This window comes from Phoenix dactylifera, chromosome 8 (assembly GCF_009389715.1).
Source record: "Phoenix dactylifera cultivar Barhee BC4 chromosome 8, palm_55x_up_171113_PBpolish2nd_filt_p, whole genome shotgun sequence".
Lineage (NCBI taxonomy): Eukaryota > Viridiplantae > Streptophyta > Magnoliopsida > Arecales > Arecaceae > Phoenix > Phoenix dactylifera.
In genome coordinates, this window is record NC_052399.1 from 15265376 (window position 1) to 15287743 (window position 22368).

Genomic DNA, 22368 nt, shown 5'->3' on the forward strand with positions numbered 1-22368 from the left:
GTTGTGTTCAATATCGTCAACAATCTTGTTAACCTCAGTCATGCCATTAGCCAATTGTAGGCAAACCAATGACTCTCTCAATGCAAGAAGTTTTTAAGAGTTGAGCTTGATTTTTATTTTCGAAATACATTTGTCGCTCCAATTGTTTGTTTCTTAACATGAGGTGTTTCCGGGGGTAACAACTCTGCAACGCTGGTGGTGGGGTGGCGAACCGACACCATAGCCTTCAAGTCAGCCCGTTTCGGTCCTCGCACTCATATCCTAACCCACCTGAATGGGGAAAGTAGAGGAACCAAATTTTTTTTTTTTTCCCTCAGAAGGAGGGCCTATGTTCATCTAACAGGGGTAATATATACTAACTAGCAGACCAGCATATGAACTTCCATCAAAATTATTTATATATATTATTATAAATCAAATTTGAAACAAATCACATTCAACTCAAGAATCCTTAACTATGACCACACTTATATCCTGTGGCTAGGCCAGAAACAGAGCCAAACTTATATCCTGAAGAGTGAGTCGGAATACCGCATTAATATTCCGCGGAGTGGGCCGAAATGCCATATTTATACCCTGCAGTGGGACCAGAAGTAAAATCAATGAGCTCAATAATAATCAAAGTGCCAATGCATAACCCTCAATTGGCAGAATCCAATATATAATCAGACTGAGAGTTCAAATCTGATATATATTAAAATTCTTTTTACAAAATAACATATATATCATAATTCAACCAAAATATGCATACACGATGTAAAATCAGTAAATAATATAACAATAATTCAAAAAATATTACTCCAAATTACACATCTATTTTTTATCCAAATCGCTATCTCGTAAAATTCATAAATTACATATAAAGTGATTAATAATTTATGCGATGTAAAAATAATATTATATAAATAAAAAAAATCTAAAAAAATCATATCATTACTTATCTTATGAATGAAACTAAATTACAAATTCAAATAATTTCGATAATTTCTTTTAGAATCTAAAACTCTAACGGGCGCTCAAACTTCAAGTTCAAATAATTGCTTGTCATTGTGTAACTTCAAGTGTTTTCTTATTCTGGTCAAGAACAAAAAACAAGACAGCTTATGAAACTGCACATTTCTAAACATTGAAATAAAGATCTGGTCATTTACCAATCGATATGGTTAAATTGCATATAACTGTTACACACTGCAACCCGCATGACCCATGAGAAACATAGGAAATATAATCTCTCGAGTATGTGCTCAGAGATTAAAATTCAGACTAAAGCAGTTTGCTCTTTCAATAGTAGGCCTCAACTTCCGCCAGGAATCTTTTAATAATTCAATACTTGTATGCGCATAACAGCATAAGCTTGTGTAGTACTTGCAGCTCCACCAAGAAGAAACCAGAGCAATGTATAGCTTACAGCATAACAGATTATATTTCAGAATAAGAGCATGCACAATGTAGCACTACTCTTCAATCCAAAATGAGGAGACTGATGCCTTTAAAAAGTCTATTTTGAAGATTCTCGTAGTCAAACTTAAGAAGGATCCAATTGCAATTTCAGCAATAAAATATCTTAATTTCATCAATATTTGCCTGTAATGTTTTCAAGAATATCACCATTTTCATGTATTGGGTGAGAAGAAAGCAACCATTTAGCTTGATCTCCAATGAATATGGCCAAGAAATGCTTGTAAGTTAGGAATTTTGATAACAGAGGTTTCATAAGAACAATTAATTCCATAGAACCCGAACTTGGCACATGTGAGCTATGTTACATTCAAAAGGAACATATGACTAAAATTGATACATCTGCAGTTACTTCCATTATGCACTCTAGTTCCTTTGCCGATGGAGGGGAGTCATAAGGAGAGTATATTTGTTAAAAGACTGAACATGTTTACAATAGGAGTCACAAAGGATATTTGCATGATGGTTGATAAATCAAGTGAATGAGAAAAAAAGGATGCTCGAAATCTGATATCAGGAAAAGCTCATGATGATGTCCAGCACGCATAGCATTTTCACTTTTAAATCAAGCAGTATGGTCCTTAGAATAACATTAACAAGAACCAGTTGCCACATTTAAGCCACTGAGTTTCCCTGTGTAGGAAGGCCAAAGACTACTTGCAATTATCTAACAACATGGCAATTAACAAAAAAAAAAAAATCTAATCCTAATAGATATCGATGATTTTACATCAGAGCCTCCATAGACTCAAACAGCCAGATTACGTTACCTTTAGCTCATAAAACCCACTATGACCCCGCACATACTACAAAGTTCAGAGCACCAAATAGATTTTTCCCTCAACTTTACTTAAATACTCCTAAATATGCTAGTACCTTCCTTACAAACATAATCACTTTTCCCTCCATCCTCTACTACTAGTTAGGTATGAACTCATTTTGCATGAATGTTCACACTAAGCCAGAAAGATGTTTAACACTGAAAGCTCTTCAATTTCTATTGGAATCTGCACCAACACTTACCTAAAACAGCAACAAGTGTAAAATGACAGCTTTTTATTCGATAAACTACATCTCCTTGATAAACATCCTTAATCGCAACCAAATTATAACATTGATCATTTCTAATTAGGTTTTTTTATATGTTTAGTCACATAGAGATTATGAATCCTGTGCACAATATGGCCAACATTATTTCCTAAAAGATGATATGGAAAAGATATAGCCAAATGCAACAAATGGCTTAGATCAATATCATATTGCTTTTAACTAAAACAAGTGATTGACATCCTGCCTATATATTGTTGGACATACAAATAAAATACTCGGCCTGAAAAACCCATCTAGTGAGATGAGATATTCAGTTCTGATAGTGTACTGTGCTTTCTCCTGAATAGACTCCAATGGATGCTCAATTTTGCTTGAAACAGTTTCAAACCATGGAAAGTGGGGGCTGCCTAGAAACAGAGAATGGAAACAAAATTTATATTGCTTCACGTCCACAGAGGATGACATGACAAAAGCTGGTGTTTGTCTACATAGTTTGATAGCGTAGGAGATGTAAATACTAGAAAGTTGAAATATTGGTGCCAGAAAAGTGCCCACGATAATTTTTCATTCTAACACGCATAGTTAAAAATGGTTGAGAAAAATATACGATACTTGAATCAAAACTAAACTTTCATACCAACCATGAAAGACTACATAGAAAAGCAACCTGCAATTCCATTGAAAATTTAAGTTCGTTAGGTGAAGGTTTACTGCCTGATGTGTTTGGGACTTTGATTGCTAAGATTCTTCATGTTTTCTATCTAGTTAAATATTTCAACGTTGAACAACCAACAGCACAATTTTTCCTGTGCCAAAACTTTTTCGAGAACTAAGGAGTTCGAGATTTAAATCATAAAAAGTATTAAAAAAATACAGTTAAGGAACATCTAGGGAAACAGGGGGGAATACAACAATAAAAAAGAAAAAAAAAGAAATATTTCATTGTTTTTTTTTGTGGAAAAAACAAGATACTTTCATAAAGAACAAAAGTGAATTTTACCTAATTGAGAAAATATTCCAAAAGGGATTTCTAGCTTGCATAGAAGAAGGGGCGCATTGTCTACTAGCATATAAAGAACAAAAAAAAAAATTTCAGAGAATCAGAGATCTTGATGAGAAACAAGCATTGCGCTGTTCCGCTTATGCAATCATTGTAACAAATTGGTTGTTATATAACATATGACAATATGATCAAAAAACGAATCATTTTGCTGTTTGTGTTAACACCAATTTCTCATGGAATTTCCAACAGAATCAAATGGGATATAATACTTTCAAATGAAACTCATCTATCAGGGAAAGCATTTTCCAGATCCTGTACAATCACAAACTTATCCAAGAAGTATGCTAACATTTTGATTCAAATGTGAATCATGGACTTTGTACAGAGAAACTTTATATTGGAGCCTACTGCATATCTATCACAAAGATGATGGTCAATTTTTCTCCAAGTGTTGCTTTTATTGTTGCTCTCAAAATGAGTAACATAATCAGCAAATCCACGATGAATGTCCATAATCATATCAATGTTGCCTCACAATATGGCTCAGCAGATACCAAGACATCGGCATCAAAGAATTCCAAGTCATCATGTCCAGAATCAAACGAGGCCATGAAGCACAAAGGAAACATCAGAATTACAATCAATTAAAACCAAGCTCTACCATTGCAAACTACTATCTAACAAAAGGTTCACACTGTAAACATTCGACAATGCAATTAAATCAGACCAACTAACAAGCATCCATTTTGATTCGAACAAAAAACGCAATACCTTTTAAGATAATCCATTAACTTAAAGTAACTTATTTAACAGCAGATCTAAAGGTTTTAGCACTTCCTCAGAGAAAAATAAAGGGGACAAAGCTCCAAGAACCCTCGAAGCTACTAACCCTAAATCCAGAAGAGGGTCCATAATCCAAGATGCTAACTTTGAGACATACCGAGAGAGGGATCACCAGAGGTAGCCGGGGATCTTGATGCGGATGAAGAGCATGCTCATCGCGTACGCGATGACGATGGCGGAGATGCCGAAGGAGGCGAAGGAGATGCGGACGCTGCGGGCGCGGTTGCGGTCGAGGGCGAGGTCCATGAGGATGAGGCCGACGCCGCCGAGCACGAACATGAAGCCGGAGGAGAGGCCCTCGATGATGTACTGGCCGTTGACGCGGCCCGGGAGGAAGACAACAGGGCGGACGGCGCCGGTGGAGCGATCCTGGGTGCTGCCGATACCGGGGGGCTCCACGATGACGTCGTAGACGAGACCAGAGACGACAGCGAAGTAGGTGAGGAGGACGAGGGAGAAAACAGTCATCGGGGAGGGGAGGGCCAAGGAGGAGGGAAGCTTTAGGCGGAGGCGAGGCGGACGGAGAAAGCCGTAGGGAAGGAAGCGGATAAGGTGGAGGATCGGATCGATCGAATCAAATTCCGACGGCTGGGAGGCCGCGTATGCGGCGGCGGCGGCGGCACTGCCGCCACTGGCATGATCGGATTTCGGTCGCATCTCTCAGATTCCACCGTCCCTTCCTGCGCTCTGGACACTGGGGGATTTTTAGGGTTTGGGAACTTCGGTTGACGGGCTGGCGTAATTATCGTGACCAGCACTTTATATGCGACGCACTGCATACGAAATTCTATGCACCCATGAATTTGGTAACCGTATAATACCATTCTGTTTTTCTTTTGTGATACTCTCCAATCGTTTCTATCCATGCTAAAAGTCTAAATTCATTTAAATCTAATCACAAGCATCATGATTGATACTCCTATGAACTCATACTGTAGTATTCTCCAGTCCATATAGACTATAGCTTGGTTCCACAAAGATTATGGCTCAGATCCATTCTGATACTATTTGTCACAACTCAGAATTCCAATCCAAAAAAGCTAGCTGGAAGATATTATTTGAGTTTTTTAGTCCTATACAAGTATTCAAAATCTATCCAATAACCAACATGAAACTAAACATATGTTCGTACGAATTCTCAGAATTATAACTACCAATAGTTTAAGGAATGCTAAATAAATCCCATTATAGTTCTCTTGTGTGAATACCTCAAAAAAAAAGTCTCTTGTGTGAAAGTCATACTTACTCTTTCCTTTTCTGCTCTCATGTCTTCTTTCTCTCTCAGCCAAGAGGTTATCCTTTTATCCGATTGGTTCTTTTTTTCTTTGCCTAGTAATTGTTTGTTGAGTTCATATATTCACATAATTAATTAAGAAACAATCAAGCTTACCCTTCATCAGAACCTAATTAATGTGCATATAGATATGATATGATCATGCCCGGCAGGTTTTATTGGTTTGTAGTTTCTTTTTTCGCTTTCAGTACTCCAATTTTTGCAATTTCAATTTTTGGCAAATTCGTAAGTTCTACTTTGTGCTGTTTTTCAGACATTCTCTTCAAATCTTTGATCCAGTCTTCAGTAACTGGAAATTATTAATAGTACAGGCATACAGCTTGGGGATAACAAACCTTGTAGAAGCATGCCGCAAGATTGGGGGTAACAGATTCATTCTCATCACTCATCAGTTCCATGTTAGTAAATGGAGCTTCATTGGGCCAAATCTTTAATCCAACTTGCATAGTTCTGAATGTGTTTGGGCTTACTTTGATAGCAAAGCTGCAGGCAGAGCAATATATTAGGAAATCTGGTATAACTTATACAATCATAAGGCCTGGAGGGTTAAGAAATGATCCCCATCTGGAAATATAGTCATGGAACCAGAGCTAACAATGTCCATTTTTGGCCTTTCAGTTTTAGTTTGTACTTCAAATATTTATTTTCCTCATTTTAATCTGTTGATCTGTTCTTTATTTTACAATGCTTTGCAGGATACTCTTGATGAAGGTTCCATATCTAGAGATCAAGTTGCTGAAGTTGCTGTGGAAGCATTGTTCTGCAAAGATTATTTCTACAAGGTGGAGATTGTTTCTAGCATTGAAGCTCCAACATGTTCATCGAAGGATCTGTTTAGTGCTGTTAGACAAGTAATAATGTCTTGTGACACATGATGTGGTATGGCTCGCGACATTCTTAATCTTCTTCCTTCTACGGGTTCTGTATATATTTTTTTTCCTGCTATGTTTTCTGTCCCCATTTTCACTAAAAGGAGGGAAAGTTAAATCCAACCATTTCATATAATGGAATCATGGCTTCCTTAGTACATTCATGATTGACTATGTTGTTCACCCTGTTCAATTCTTGCATACCTTACATTGTGACTGTAACAACCCAGGACCTCACCCAAAATAGCTAGCCGGAAGGTATTATTTGGGTTCCTTGATCCTGTATAAGTACCCAAGATCTACCCAGCGAATAACCGATGTGGGAGTAAACACACGCCCGCACGGATCCTCACATACTCCTCCATTCAAGCCCTAACGTCCTCGTCAGGCTAAAGGTTCATATCTATTCAAATCAAATCACAAACACCACGATTGATCCGTGGTCAGCCCCAATGGATCCGTGCTGCAGTGTCCCTAGTCCACATAGGTTATGGGCCGGGTCCGCTCTGATACCATTTGTAACAACCCAGGACCTCACCCAAAATGGCTAGCCGGAAGGTATTATTTAGGTTCCTTGATCCTGTATAAGTACCCAAGATCTACCCAGCGAATAACCGATGTGGGACTAAACACACGCCCGCACGGATCCTCACATAAAAATTTATGGGTCTGTCAGACAACCTCGGGACCACCCCATCCCCCGCGAACAAGAGACGGGAACGATCCTCGATAGTACCCCATCCCTCCCCATCCCTCTAAAAAATCTAACCTTTCCTCCCCTCCTCTTTCCCCTTTCTTGAGAGGATTGCCGGAGCCACCGCTGCCGCCGAAGCCGCCAACGCTGCCGGGGATCCATTCGTCGACGACCGGAGGTGAGAAAGACAATTTTTTTATCATTTTTATGGATTTAAGGGGAGAGAAATGATGCTATTTCAATCGATTTCACTTTCCCTGTTTCGGGGAAGTTTCTTTTGTGAGATTCGGCCGGCCGACGGCGGCCGGCCGGGGTCAATCCGGCCGAAATGAGTTCGGCCGGAGGTGGGCGAACGGGGGCTGGGCTTCCCAACCCCGGTCTCTCTCTCTTCCTCCCTTTCTTCCTCTCATCCTTCTCTTCTTCTCCTTTTCCGCGCCGCTCGTGACAGCGGTGTGGCCGGCGGCGGCTGGCCGAGCGCCACCGCCGAGGGGCCACGGTCAGCCGCCGAAGGCCGACCGGAACCACCAGCAACCCCTTCTTCCTTTCTTCCCCTTCTTCTTCTTTTTCTTCTTCTTCTTCTTCTCTTCCTTCTTCTTCTTCTCTTTCTTCTTCTTCTTCTTTCTTCTTCCTGGGTTTGTTCTTGATTTGATTTCCGTGCCTCAATTGTGGATCAGAACCTGAACCGGTTGAAGCTATGAACCGGTTCCACCTATTCCGTGAATTGGGTTTGATTTGGGTTTGAGTGAATGGATTTTGGTTATGGTCTGAATCTGAGTCAGAAATTTGGATTAATCTGATTTGAGTGTAATCTGGTTTGGGTTGGGCTGGAGAACTGTTTTTGGGCTGAGTTGGACCTGATTGGATCTGTCGGCTGGTTTGGGTTGGGCCCGAAATCTGATCTGGACTTGTTATCTGGTTTGGTTCAATTGGGCCTAATCTATTTTGGGCCACAATTGGTTTTGGGTTTAAAGGATTTTGATTTTGGGGTTTTGTTTTACTTGTTCTTAGGGTCTAAGTTTGATCTTGGGGGCCCATTCTTGGATTTATGAACTTAGGAGTTTAAGGGATTGAAAATTTGTTTAAATTATGTTTCTTAGTTAATTAAATAATTAATGTTTATGTTTTAATCAGGGGTTCGTGATATTCGTGGCAGGGATTGTTAAGCTAGCCCAGGTAGGTAACCTATTGCTTTAAAGTAGAATTTTAACATGTATCTTGCATATGTTGATGTTATGTTTTATTATTGGCAATATGTGTTAGAATTAGAATTAAATATTTAATTTGTTATGTGCTTTACTATTGGGAGTATGATCATGACTTTGATTTGGAAATTTACCATGTAGAAAATTGATTTATTGATTTTTTAACATCCGCGTGACTATAGTCTAGGCCCCGCCAATGGGATGATACGTTGGCCCTGTCGACTTGTACTGAGGAACTAGTTCCGACACCGCGACCACCGGTGATAGAATAGTGGCGGCACAGGGGTGCATTTTGCTCTTCGGAGCGGCTCGGTGGAGCATGAAATTGGCACCAGGGGGTGTGGCACAGTGGTGCGTTGGCTCAGTGGAGCAGCTCTTCGGAGAGTTGTATTGGCACATCAGTGTAACCATGCCACTGGGTGATGTGGCCGTAGTCATGCGGTTGAGCTATTTTGAGTCTCGGATAGGGTTTACGGATTATCGTGTGGATTTTTGGATTCATGAGTTTAGCTGCTTTTTATGTGCATCATGACATGTTATATGACGACTTTATTGCATGATGTTGCCTACGGAGCTGTTAGCTCACTCCTATTATTTACATTTTTGCAGGTGATGACATATGATTATAGGAATTACGGGATGGAGTGATCATGATGTATTTAGCTAGTAGATATGGACTTTCTTTTGACATATGTATATGTGGACATTTGATATGAAAACTGGAATTTATCTTTATTTAGTTATTGATGTTGGATCTGATTTATCTGCCTTGCGTGCCTGCGGGGTCCGCCCTGCAGGTGCGCGGCGTCTGCTCGTGCCCCGGGCCCCGGGTTCGGGGCGTGACAGATTTATTAAAAGTGGAAGAGCTCAGAAGCGCAGTTTCGTCGGAATAATCTGACGGTCGTGATGCGCCCTAGCATCACAGGTTGCGCAGTTATCCTCATGGCTCTTTTCTCCTTTATTGGAGTAGGAGAGGCTCAAACTCTCGACCTCAGGATAACTCTCTTAAAGAAGCTATGAGACCAAAGCGCTAGCCAACTGCGCTACCACCCCATAACCTATGTGGATTAGGGGACACTGCAGCACGGATCCATTGGGGCTGACCACGGACCAATTGTGGTGTTTGTGATTTGATTTGAATAGTATGAACCTTTAGCCTGACGAGGACGTCAGGGCTTGAATGGAGGAGTATGTGAGGATCCGTGCGGGCGTGTGTTTAGTCCCACATCGGTTATTCGCTGGGTAGATTTTGGGTACTTATACAGGATCAAGGAACCCAAATAATACCTTCCGGCTAGCCATTTTGGGTGAGGTCCTGGGTTGTTACAGTGGCAGCTCCCTACCATGGTAACTGTCTCCTGCTATAATATTATTTACATATATTGGCATATATATACTGATGCATATTCATTTTACAATATTATTTTCTTGTTGATGGTTTTTTGATTCTCTAGATTTTTTTTGTGAAGTTCTAGAGGGTAATTAGATATAAGTTGAACTATTCCATTACTATATCTGGATATCGTCCCATTTGCCACATTCCCCAAATCGAGCAACTTGAGCCCTTTTAGACCTCAAACCGTGATTCGATAAAAACTATAGGAACTATGTTGATACTGAAGTACTAATCAAGATCATCCGGAGTTCCATGACTGCTTGGCTTTTGATATTGTAGACCTCTACATAAATCCATAGGCGGTCTCAGTTCCATTGATGTTTTCATTTGCTAGCTTTTGTCATTCCCCCTACTTGATTCATAGGCCTTTTTATTTGGCTGCTTGTTATCAATTTTACTTTCAATTTTCTGTACTTTGAACCCTTGAGCCTTCTTCTAATTTTTCTGTTATACATTATTATTTATTTAATTTATCTTGACGAGATTTTTAATTTAATTTCAGCTGATTTACTATTGCCACATTTTTTTCCACTTCTCCAGTTTAGAAATTTCTTTGGCTTTTGATGCCTCCTGGGAGTTACTCTGGGCCAGTTGTTATGCATAAGAGTTTAATGCTCTGAAGTTGCCATTTTAGTTTTGTTTTGTTTGCTATTGGATTTTTTTGTTATTAAGAAACCTTTTAGAATAAATGGGTGTTTTTGACTTGCCTTTCTAATGGTACTTTTATTTAATCAGAAAACTTATGGTGCAGCTTGCAGTAAATATACTGGAGGCAAGCAGAAGTAGGAAGTAGACCTGCCTTTCCTGAGCGCATCTTGTGCCTTTTCTTTTCTATTGTACATATCTACATTTATGCTACCGCAGGTGCTTATTTTTAAGCGAGAGCTAATTTTCCAAATCTCCATTTTGGGGCTGTTATAAATGATTCAGAGTAGAAGGATTGACTTGAAGATGTACTGGAGTTTGCTCGTACATGAAAATATTCATGGTCATTATATTTTGCTCAAGATTCATATCAAAAGAAATCTAGAGTTTGAATATTGTAGATTCAGTTAAAATATACTGAATTTGCTTAAGCTCAATTGAACTTTTAGATGGGCATTTAAGCAGACAGGTATTCTTTGGTTGAAATAGTTAAATGAGATGCTTGTGTGTCTGAATTTTCTCAAACAGGCTTAGCCAACCAGGTAACAACAATATCCTTTTATGATCTTTTCTGTGGCATTCATCAATTAAACTGTGCTTAGGAAGTTGGTAATGGCATAGTAATTACTTGTCCATGAAATATGTATGAGTTTCATCTGCTTTAGAAATAGAAGGCTTGCCTGCTACTCTTCATGAAATCAAGAAGGTTAGCCTGTACACCAGTCTTAGAGATGTCTTTTTGGCATTAGATAATGCTGAACCAACCATGCACTTACCCATTGAGCTATCCTCTATATGTGATTTGCTATCAAAGTATCTTACTATTATCTAGATTTCCATCCATGCCCAACCGTTAACGATCATGAATCTACTAGAGTATAGAAACTGTCACAACCCAAGACCTCATGCAAAATAGCTAGCCGGAAGGTATTTTTTAGATTCCTTAGTCCTGGATAAGTATCCAAGATCTTCTTGACGAATAACCAATGTGAAATTAAACACACTCCCACATAGGTCCTCACAAAAACTGCTGTTCATACTGATCCACGTATTGATGTAATATGTGCATGAACAACCAAAAACTAGAAATTCAGCCATTTCCTCAAAATTTTATATATATTTATTACATTCACAAGCATTCATTGGAAACAGAAGAGAAGCAGCATCTAGATTTGGTGCAAGACTCAAAGTAACCATGCAAGCAGAGAAGCCATGGCCGCAATGATGGCCGGTGCAGCCATTGCAGCCCAACCAGTAGTGGCACTTACCATCATTGGCAATGGGGCAATGCTATCCAACTCTTCTGTTGTGGTGGCAGCTCCAGAGTTCAGGAGGGCCAGACTGAAGATGCTCAAGAGCATAACCAGACTCAGGCGTCCCATTGGCTTACTTCGGGTATTGGAGAACTACAAAGAAAAGGAGGTTTGCATGGGGATGCATTCAGCTGCTGAAGGCAGGGGCTACAGCAGTTCATTTATAATAGTGATGAGTGATGATATCTGTGGAGCAAGGAAAAGGGACGCGCCAACGCTTTGTTGATGGCGCAGCTGCAAGCAAATGATTCAAGGTGGTAGGCTGTCAAGTAGTCCCTGAAATCTTTACCCAAGATGAGGGTCTCTTATTGGTGTGGAGCATTTGTCATCATTTCCCAGCTAGCTATTACACCAAGGACACCAAACATTTCTTTCATTGCCGTTGCTTGGATTTATTGAATGCACACTCCCCTCACCTTATGATGCTGGTACAGTTATGTTTTGCTGAAATGTCTGTTCTTTGTAGCAAAAAGAAATGTCTTGTTCTTTTTTTTCTTTCTTTCATTCTTTTTAAAGATCGAGGTTAGTAAGAACAGCCTACAACTGATGACTTTTTTCTTGGAGGTCATCACAATACTGATGACTGGCTTTGATTTGCTGAATTGACACTCGTGATCTTAAGCCAGGAGAGTTTGGTATATCATGGGATGTTATCTTGTTTGTTCATGCTGATGTTCTGCTTATGGTATATGAAACCGACCTCTAATTCAAAGAAAATTCTCATGGATCTGTTTGTTGATGCCACTCAGAATTTCGGTGTTTGGAGAAGAAGATGTTAATGAGCAGTACTTTTATATGTAACTTCATATGAGGTTTGAGCAGGAATAGAAGAAGTGAGAAACATGTTATCTGTTTGATGGAGCACCAGTTATTAAGGTAGAAGTTACCATCGCTTGCTCTTTGCACTGTAATGGATGTGGATGTTGTGGCCGCCGGGTTTATGCTATCTTAACAAACTTGTGGTTGTAAGGGGTTTGTGTGTCTGTTTGAATGCCTGAGCTGGTTATTGGTATGGTGTCACCAGGTAGGTGCGAGAGAAGGAACCAAGTGAGGAGAAGGAAATAAGAGGGCCATGATCATGCAGTCTCAAGATTTCAAGGATACTATGAAAACATCTCCATCTATATACTTGCAACATAAGGATCTAGGAGTGTTTAGATGAAGCTACCATATAATTATGAGGTTCTTTAGTTTAAATGGACAAAAAATTATCAAACAAAAGGCACAAATATTAAAAGTTAATGACAAAACCTAATGGAGGTATCTAAATGATTTTTTCGGAAGGCATGTCATGACTATTATGTCTATGCTTGCAAAAAAAAAAAAAAAACTACGGCCAAATTAAGGGTAGAAAAAGATGTCCATCAAAACTAAATTATTGCCCAAAATGTAGATGAATGGTTAATTACTTGCATCATGAGTTTACTAATGTTTTTTATACAGAAAAAGTGTTCTATGTGGACTCCGTGGCCCAATGGATAAGGCGCTGGTCTACGGAACCAGAGATTCTGGGTTCGATCCCCAGCGGAGTCGCTAGTTGTGTACATTCTTATATTTTTATTTTTTAAAAAAAATTACAGTGGGCATCTGAAGAAGTCTTAAATCTAAATCATCAATTCCAGTCATCTGGCTAGTTGTACATTCTTATATTTTTATTTTTTTTAAAAAAATTACAGTGGGCATCTGAAGAAGTCTTAAATCTAAATCATCAATTCCAGTCATCTGGAAATATTGAACAGCAAGTTTGTATGGAAGCCATTCGACCATAAGAGTTCAGAGAAACCAGTAACTTGTATAACTTTTGTTGGACGAGAGATCAAAAGATCACAGAAATTTTAAGAAAAAATGTGTATAATTGCATTGCTCTATCAAAATATTACTTTGGAGTTCTACTCATCCTTTTTTTCTTTTTTTGTTTTTTTGGTACAACCACATCTTACTACATTTGGATGTGAGTATGCCACGAGCAATCAGAATGTAAAGCATGAGCGAGGCCTTACAAAATGGGGCCAGTGCCATCCTATAAGAATGCCTCGGAGTAATGAGCTGTGAAGGAGGCGACACATTCCGCTGCACTGTTCGCCTCCCAAAATTTATGTGTGACCCAGAATGAGTCGAGACTCTCCAGAAGGTGGCATATATCCCAGACCAGTAAGTATAGATTTGGCCTGGCACGCCCGCACCTAATCCACTCAATCATTGTGGCCGAATGAGCCTCCAAGAGTATCCGTTGAGTCCCCAAGTGCACTCTAGCATGAACGAAGCCCTTCCATGCCGCGCGCAGCTTTGCCACTAGGATAGACTCATCAAATATGCGTCATCCCCTTGTCGTAATCAATCTGAGCTCTTGATCTCTGATCATAAAGCCAACACCATATCTGCCACCATCCTCTGAGATACTGTCGTCGAAGTTTACCTTGAAAAAACTAGAGGGTGGAGGCTCTCAGCCTACCATGAGTACTCGATCTTTACACTCAACACACATGCTAGATAGACTTGGGGCTTTCCTGTTATGTGTATGGTATATTTGTGTATGGTGCTATGCCTGCTCTGCTTGCTATAACTAGTTTTCTTCTTTGGTGATACAGAGCAATGCTCCAATGGTCCGATGCAGATGCTTCTGAATGCTGTTCATATAGCATTTTGCATTTTGTTTCATTTGACATTGCAATACGTCATTATCTGGGTTCCTAGCTATCCAGGATGCTGCTTCCATTGTCCTCTCGAAATCTATTTCCATTTCAGACAGCCGTGACTTGAATACATGACACCCAATAATTAAATGAGAATTGTCCCCCAATCAAAATCTTGTATATGAATTTGCCAATTGGGCAAAGCAAGCAAAACTTGAGAGTCATATTCCGGTCAAAACCACATTAGAAAGTAGCATACTTTATGTTTTCTTTACTAGCAAAAATGCATGGCGAACAATCCTGCTTATGCAAGGAAATGGCAAAGAAGGCATGCAAATCAAAGAATGCGAAAAAAGGAATTGAGATTAGAAGAGACCAAAGAAAAAAGAATACTGCAGACGTTTTATTAGGACTTCAATGGAATTGCCGGTGGTGGGACTGCTGTATATAGTGACCTTAGCTGCCTGTTAATAAGCTTGCTTCGATGAACAACCACTTGCAGTTCCATGTCGTCCGACCACCATTGCTGCAACCCATGAGCTTCGATGAACTTCTGAGGGCCCTTGGACATTACGAATAGCTTCGCCGCGGCATCTCCAATGTCTGGAGTCACATCTGCAGCAACCCCGGCACGATCGGTGTAATAACAGCAAATGTAGTCACTATTATTCACATACAGATGTGGCTCCCATTGCTTGGCCTCTGTACACAGTCTCCTCTGTCCAGGTTTCGAATCCTTCATCTCCTCACTGTCGAGCACAACCTCGCCACCCAGAGGCAGCATTACAGCTCTGATTCTCTTCCAGATAGAACCAGCTTTCTCTCGTATAATTCTTAGACTCATGGCAAGAGAAACAGAGGGTGGGTTAAACAAATGGCATTCCACAAACACCCCTTGCTTTGCCAGTGCTTTGCCTGCTTGGAGAGCAAAGCCAGCTCCCAGGGAATGCCCACCGATGCACACATTGCTGCTGCCAAACCTATCGACCACCAATTTCAATGCTCCCAAAGCTCCACCAAATCTAACAGAACCCTTTAAGCTCTCCCAAGCTAGGAACCGGAGATCATCCTCTAAATCTCTCCTTATCGTGGGGCTCTTGAGTAATGTACCCCTGAGAGCTAATACGGCCCTGGGAGCGCCGCTCGGCCTCATCAGTATGAAATCAGATAGAGCAGCGGAGCGGTCCCATTCTAGAATTGCACCATAGATGGAGCCATCCCTTTCATCTACTAGAGTCTGTGTCAGCTTGTACTTGAAGGGCTTCCACCATTTCGGAGCAAGCCCGTTCTCCTCAGTTCTCTTATCCTGCCTGTCTAGTTCCAGCAAGTATACTGCTTGTATGAAACATGCGATCACCGTCCTCTTGTAACTTGGATCCATCCTGGAAAAACAAATATATAGGACTAGGAGCTAGAGTTAGCACATTATTTTATCAGTGAATTTTGAGGCCCTCGAGCGGTCTAAGATATTAAAATAGAAAACAAAGGGAGCATTCTGAAGGCAAATCACTTAAACTGAAATCTTTAATGGTTTAAAATTATCTATTAAAAATAGCCGTTAAGAAGGTCACAAACAAGATTTACCACAATTTCTAGTCCGTGGGAGAGTGGCTTTTTCATATCCCATATAGGAATTTTCTTTTCCATGAACCAATAAAAAATTTATTTTTAATGGGTGGTGAAAAAGCCTGGAGACCCCAGTTAACAATTAAGATAATTATAAAATGTGAAAGAAATGTCCAAGAAAATGCGACCCAATGTCTCATTTTAATCTTTGTTTACGCTATGTACTGAGCATTAGACAATCAGAGCTAAAAAAAGGTCAGGAAAACCTTGTCTTTACAAGATTCTCCTTGTACCATTCTACTTCAAACCCCATGGACCCCCAAACTTCTGGTCCTCTATTATCTCTCCTGTATGACTCCTGAAGAAACTGACCTAAATCGCCAATAAAACACCTAAATCTCCCACAAGATGTAATGGTGAGCACTCCTTCAAGGAAAAAAAAAATCTCTCTTTTTATTGCTGGGAGAATGAGCGATAAGGAAGAGAAAATGGAAGCCACAATAATCTCTTCCATCCATTTCCCCTATTAACATTCCCTTTCCCACATTTTCCCAGCAACCACGAAACTCCTTTCTAACAAACAAATTGAAAGAAAGAAATCGACTTAGTAGAATCCAAATAAAAGAAGAAGAAGAATCTTTATGTGGGGCGAATAGAGAGACGAACCAGTTGGAGCGGATGAGATCTCTCCAGTTGGAGGAGGCGAGGTTGCGAGGACCCGATACGTGGAAGTCGTAGGGATGCCCCTCCACCTCCGCCGGTTCCTCTCCCTTGTTCCCATCTCCCGTCTCTTCTACCGCGCACTCAGCCATGACGCCCGCCCCCTTGGTTTCCTCTTCTCCTTCTTCCCCTGCTCTTCTCTCTATCATTCTTCGTCCCCTGATCCGAGAGAGAGGCTGATCGAAGAAAGGAAGAACGAACACCGAGAACTCCGCTCACGAGGAGAGAACAACGGTCGAAGAAGGTATCAGTAGGGGGGGCTTCTTCTACTGCACTCTCCGCGTGGGGCTTGGCATGCGGCCTTTTCTTCGCTGAATAATTTAATCCTTCTTTGCCGGTGCGGTAGCGGTGCGGTAGCGGAACCGCGTGCAGATGTTTGAATTCGCAACGGTCGTCTTTGAACGCGAAGACCCGACTCGTTGCCGGAAGCGGGCTTCGGAGCCGTCTGGTTTCTAATGGAAGGGGCGATCGGATTTCGACGAGATAGATCGCGCACCGTTCATTGAATCAGATTATTTTGAGTGGGCCGAGCTTAACGGCTCCAATAAACGGTGCAACAGTAACGTTATAAAGGGCCGGGCCGTTCATTGAATCAGATTAATTTGACTTTTGACTTGGTGGAGGTTAACGGCTCTGATAAATGGTGCAACAGTAACGTTATAGAGGGCCGGGTTGGCCCTTGCTTAGCTCCGAAGGTCCTATCATCCTTACGTTCACAATTAGTGATGATGATGATAGGCCAGCCTGGCGTTGTTTATTTTTTTTCCTCTGGCCAGCGTGGCCCTTTTCATTTTAGAGAAATTATTGCCTATATCGCATGCATCATCTAGTTGTGCACTATGCTAATTACTTATGCACACAGGAATGCGCCTCGGTAGCAATAATTTTTTCTTATGGCACGGTGCCTAGCTTGATTTTTGATTAGGAGAGCTGGGATTTGCCATTTGGTTGCACAAAAATCTCATCTATAAAATATTTTTATTTTTTTATTTTTTAAAGCGTGTTCCAGATTTTAAACAACACATTATATCTCCAAGCAGTAGTTCAAAATTTAAAACATACCTCCTACTTTATATTATTTACTTTCTTTTGATATGGCCGAATGTACTCATGTTAGAGTTATATAAAAAAAGATTGCTATTATAACAGTTATTATCATGGTATTATAACAAAAAATAATAGGGAGTGACGACAAAATAATAGAATTATTTTTTTATTCATTTTCATTGAATAAGAAACCGAGATGCGGCAGCTCTGCACCAGCTACTCCAAGAACCTCTGGTCGTCGACACCGTCACCATTCCAGAAGCTCTGGACACGCCTCTTCATATAGCTTCCTTGCTCGGCCACACTGACTTTGGCTGCAGAGATACTGAGGCTAATACCAGGATCAGCCCGAGTTCGGGACGGGCGAATGTTTGCACCCACTGCACCTGGCTTCAGCCAAAGGACATGGGATGCTTCTTCACGCCTTTGCATGGGATAAGGATGGGCGAATCCCTCTCCATTTGGCTGCAGCAAACAATCATGCATGTTGCTCTGCTGAAGGAATTATTGCAAGCTTATCAGTGTTTTAGCCAAGCGCTGACAGATAAAGGAGAGAGAGTCTTGCACTTGAGTGTGAAATATAACCAGTTTGAGGCGGCTAAGCTCGTCGTAGAAAACTTTTAAGAAGCTCATCAACATGAAGGATGAGAGTGGAAACAGAGCTTTGCAACTCGCTGCAGCTGCAGCTCGGGGAGACAGCATGGTAAATTACATGCTTTCATAACGTACAAATCACCCGCGCGCGCAAGGAAGGTACACAGCTGATGTTTACTTTTTTCGTCACTCCTAATAACTTTTTTGTATGAAGTCTTTTTGATGGAGGTCTGCTCTGTTAGATTTTTATTAAATAATAATTAAAAGTTTTCATACTTAAAACATATATATTATGTATATATGTTAAGAAGGGAGTGTGGTGTGGATGGTTGGTGTGCCCGCTTGAGGTGCTTGAGGTAGGTGGTTCGAATCTCTGTTTCCTCCTTTTTTAAATCTCTCATATGGAGGATTTATTTACGTGAAGGCTCGGTTCTGTGCCTGTGCTCGTCCGACCCGACGGTCTTTGCGCTCGAGCCTGTGCTCGCTCGGCCCTGCTCGTCCGAGGTTCCTTGCACCTGTGCGACCCAGAGCTGAGGTCGTCCAAGAGACTGAGGCCCTGCTCGTCCGAGGTTCCTTGTGCCTATGCTCGTCCGAGGTGCCGAGACTGAGGTCGGACCACAGGTGCAATGAGCCCAGAGGAGCCGAGGTCGGACAACAGGTGCGATGAGCCAAGAGGCGCATGAGTCGTGCTTCGCACCCTTAGCACGAGGAGCCACGTCGCTTCCTCGATAGCACCTCTTTGCAACCGACCTCGCATCCGCTGGCCATACTCCCAGTGTTTTTTCAAACTTTCTTACCGGTTTTGACCGTTGGATCGGTTTTGGGTCGCGTCTGTCCCGAAGAAGTCTATAAATAGACCTCTTCGGATTAGACAGGAGACATATATAATTTGAAAGCAGAAAACTACTATTCTCCCTGTTTGCTATTTTTCTTTCAATCAACGGGCTTGCTGCATACTGATTCTGGGTTCGAAAGCTTCTTTGATCCGTGCAAATCATTGAGGCAGAAGGAACAGTGCGAGAGGCTGTTGTATCTCAGGAGTAGAACGCCATCCAAGCCTAGTGCACTGTAAGGCGGCGAAATGTACTTCAAGAATGTTGGGAGATATCTACTTCAAGAATGTTGGGAAAATACTGTCCCAGAAAATTTTAAATCTATAATACTCTACTTCAACAAATAATAGGCAGAAATAGGCTTATAGAAAATAAATAGAGAAAGTGGAAAAATGGAACCCGAGATGCTGAGGCGTGGTATGTTGGTCACTTTTCTTGAAGTAGATTTCTTCATACATATAATAGGCTAGTACTTAGAGTTACTCCAATGGCCAATGCAAGTGACCCGGTTCCTCCTGAAAAATTTAATGGAAATAACTTTAAGCGTTGGAGACAGAAGATGGAAATCTTCTTAACCACACTTGGGTTATTTTCCATAATCTTTGACTCTCCTCCAAATGAGGAAGAGAATGAACCAGCTAGAACTTGTAATTTGGAGGAATTTAAGAAGAAAGACTACCTGTGTAGGGGAAGGATTCTGTCCTATCTTACTGATCCCCTTTTTGATGTCTACTGCACTTTTAAAACCTCCAAGGAGATTTGGGATGATCTTAATAAGAAATATGGTATCCAAGATGCCGGAATGGACAAGTATGCTGCTAGTCAATTCCTGTCTTATAAGATGGTTGACACCAAGCCCGTAGTTGATCAAGCCCATGAGTTAACAGTGATTTATCATGAATTAGGCTTAAGGGGAATGGGTATAACTGAGAGCCTTCAAGTTGCTTGTACCATTGACAAGCTCCCACCTTCTTGGAAAGACTTTGGGTTATCCCTGAAACATAAAACCGAGGATATGACAATAAAAACTCTATTGTCTGCCATTAGGATCCAAGAACAACACCTTGAGAAAGATAATGAGCAACTCATGAATCCTGAGCTTCTAACCAAGGTGAACTTTGTAGAAGGCCAGAATAAGACCCATAAGTTCAAGAACTCCAAATTTGAAAAGGGTGGACCTAGAAACAAAAGGAAAAAGCCAAAACACCATATCAATAAGAATGATCGGAAGCCGATTTGCTACAATTGTGGGAAACTCGGTCATATGGCTCGAGTATGCCGGATGAAGAGGAAGAAGTATCAGAACTATGAACATGCGCCTTCTCAACCTGCAAATCCACAAACCAACGTGGTGCTATCCAGTATTGGTCCTACTAGTACTGATGATCGGTATGTAACTTTAAGTCCAGAATTAAATTTGGCAATTTGCTCTACCGATTGGTTAGTGGATACAGGTGCGAATGTTCATATGTGTACTGATCATACCCTTTTTACTACTTATCAGGTCCGGAGTGGCCTAACAGTAACTATGGGGAACTCCACCTCGGCACGAGTGCTTGGAACTGGAAAAGTACTTCTAAGGCTTACGTCTGGAAATGTGCTTACACTATTTAATGTGTACCATGTGCCCGATGGAAGGAGAAATCTGATCAGTGGATCTCTTCTAAATAGGAGTGGTTATTCTTTGTTATTTCAATCTAAGAAAGTGATTATAACAAAGAATGGAACATTTGTAGGTAAAGGCTATGAGTGTGATGGCTTGTATGTAATAAATAATGTATCTTTGGATTTTCCTTCTGATAACAATAATAAAATTGTGCTTTCAATATGTTCTTCATCTCTTTGGCATGCTAGATTAGGACATGTGAATAATAATACTATTAAAAGAATGATTAGCTCTGGTTTATTACCTAATGTTTCATTAAATGAAAAGGAAAGGTGCCAAATTTGTGTTCAATCTAAACAACCTAGAAAACCATTTAAAATAATAAATAGAAATTCAACTTTATTAGAATTAATACATTCAGATGTATGTGATCTAAATGGAACTTTGACTAAAGGGAGTAGAAGGTATTTCATTACCTTCATAGATGATTATTCTAAGTATTGTCAAGTTTATTTAATGAAATCTAAAGATGAAGCATTTGAGATGTTTAAGACTTATAAATCTTTAGTAGAAAATCAACTTGACAAGAGAATAAAGATTCTCAGGTCAGACAGAGGAGAAGAATACACCTCTAATGACTTGAATGAATTCTGTAGAGTTAATGGAATTCTACATGAAGTTACACCTCCCTATTCACCTCAGTCTAATGGAGTGGCTGAAAGGAAAAATAGGACTCTGCAAGATATGGTAAGATCTTTGCTTGCCAACTCAAGTTTACCTGAGGTTTGGTGGGGGGAAGCAATGCTTACTGCATGTTTCCTGCTTAATAGGGTTCCATTTAAAGGTTCTAATGAATCTCCTTATGAACTTTGGAAAGGAAGAAAACCTAACCTAAACTTTGTAAAAGTTTGGGGTTGTTTGGCTAAGGTTAATATTCCTTTAATCAAGAAAAGAAAATTAGGACCTAATACTTTTGATGCTGTGTTTCTTGGTTATTCTCTTAATAGTGTTACTTATAGGTTCTTAGTCATTAGTTCTGATATTAATGGCATAGAAAAGAATACTATAATTGAATCTAAAGATGCTTTTTTCTTTGAAGACATTTTTCCATTTAAGGATAAAATAGAAAAGCATGTAATAAATAGATCTAATGATGCATCTTGTAGTTCGCCATCTAATTCTCTAATTATTCCTAATAATGAAAATGAAAATGAACTTAATGATATTAATGAACTTGGTAAAGGGAAAAGAATTAGGAAAAAGAAAGATTTTGGATCTGATTTCTATACTTTTATGGTTGAAGATGATCCTAAAACTTATAAAGATGCTATGAACTCATTAGATTCTATGTTTTGGAAGGAAGCTATTAATAGTGAAATGAATTCACTTATGACTAATAAAACATGGTTTTTAACTGACTTACCACCTGGTAGTAAGGCTATAGGTTGTAAATGGATATTTAAGAAGAAATTAAGACCTGATGGTTCTATTGAAAAATATAAAGCAAGATTAGTTGCTAAGGGCTTTTCTCAGAAAGAGGGTATTGACTACTTTGATACATATTCTCCTGTGACTAGGATAACCACAATTCGTACTTTAATT

General features: G+C 40.2%; 2 protein-coding genes, 2 non-coding genes and 1 pseudogene across 4 annotated transcripts; 2 read left to right on the forward strand and 3 right to left on the reverse strand.

Moving 5' to 3' along the window:
• Positions 1–375: 375 nt before the first annotated feature.
• On the reverse strand, positions 376–5090 carry LOC103703368 (oligosaccharyltransferase complex subunit ostc-like). The gene is made up of 2 exons (XM_008786206.4): positions 4452–5090; positions 376–576 (listed from the first exon to the last, which is right to left on the reverse strand). Exon 1 carries the CDS (start codon positions 5009–5011, stop codon positions 4463–4465), a length of 549 nt encoding a protein of 182 aa, XP_008784428.1. The 5' UTR covers positions 5012–5090; the 3' UTR covers positions 376–576; positions 4452–4462.
• A 699-nt stretch (positions 5091–5789) lies between these two features.
• Positions 5790–9061, forward strand: LOC120111724 (annotated as a pseudogene).
• A 215-nt stretch (positions 9062–9276) lies between these two features.
• LOC120111819 lies at positions 9277–9362 on the reverse strand. The gene has a single exon (XR_005513213.1). It is a non-coding gene; the product is annotated as a small nucleolar RNA snoR114 (small nucleolar RNA).
• Positions 9363–13227: 3865 nt separating this feature from the next.
• TRNAR-ACG lies at positions 13228–13300 on the forward strand. Its single transcript has one exon. It is a non-coding gene; the product is annotated as a tRNA-Arg (tRNA).
• Positions 13301–14651: 1351 nt separating this feature from the next.
• On the reverse strand, positions 14652–16984 carry LOC103703369 (GDSL esterase/lipase At4g10955-like). Its single transcript, XM_008786207.4, has 2 exons — positions 16633–16984; positions 14652–15782 (listed from the first exon to the last, which is right to left on the reverse strand). Exons 1-2 carry the CDS (start codon positions 16833–16835, stop codon positions 14807–14809), a joined length of 1179 nt encoding a protein of 392 aa, XP_008784429.2. The 5' UTR covers positions 16836–16984; the 3' UTR covers positions 14652–14806.
• Between the last annotated feature and the right edge of the window lie 5384 nt (positions 16985–22368).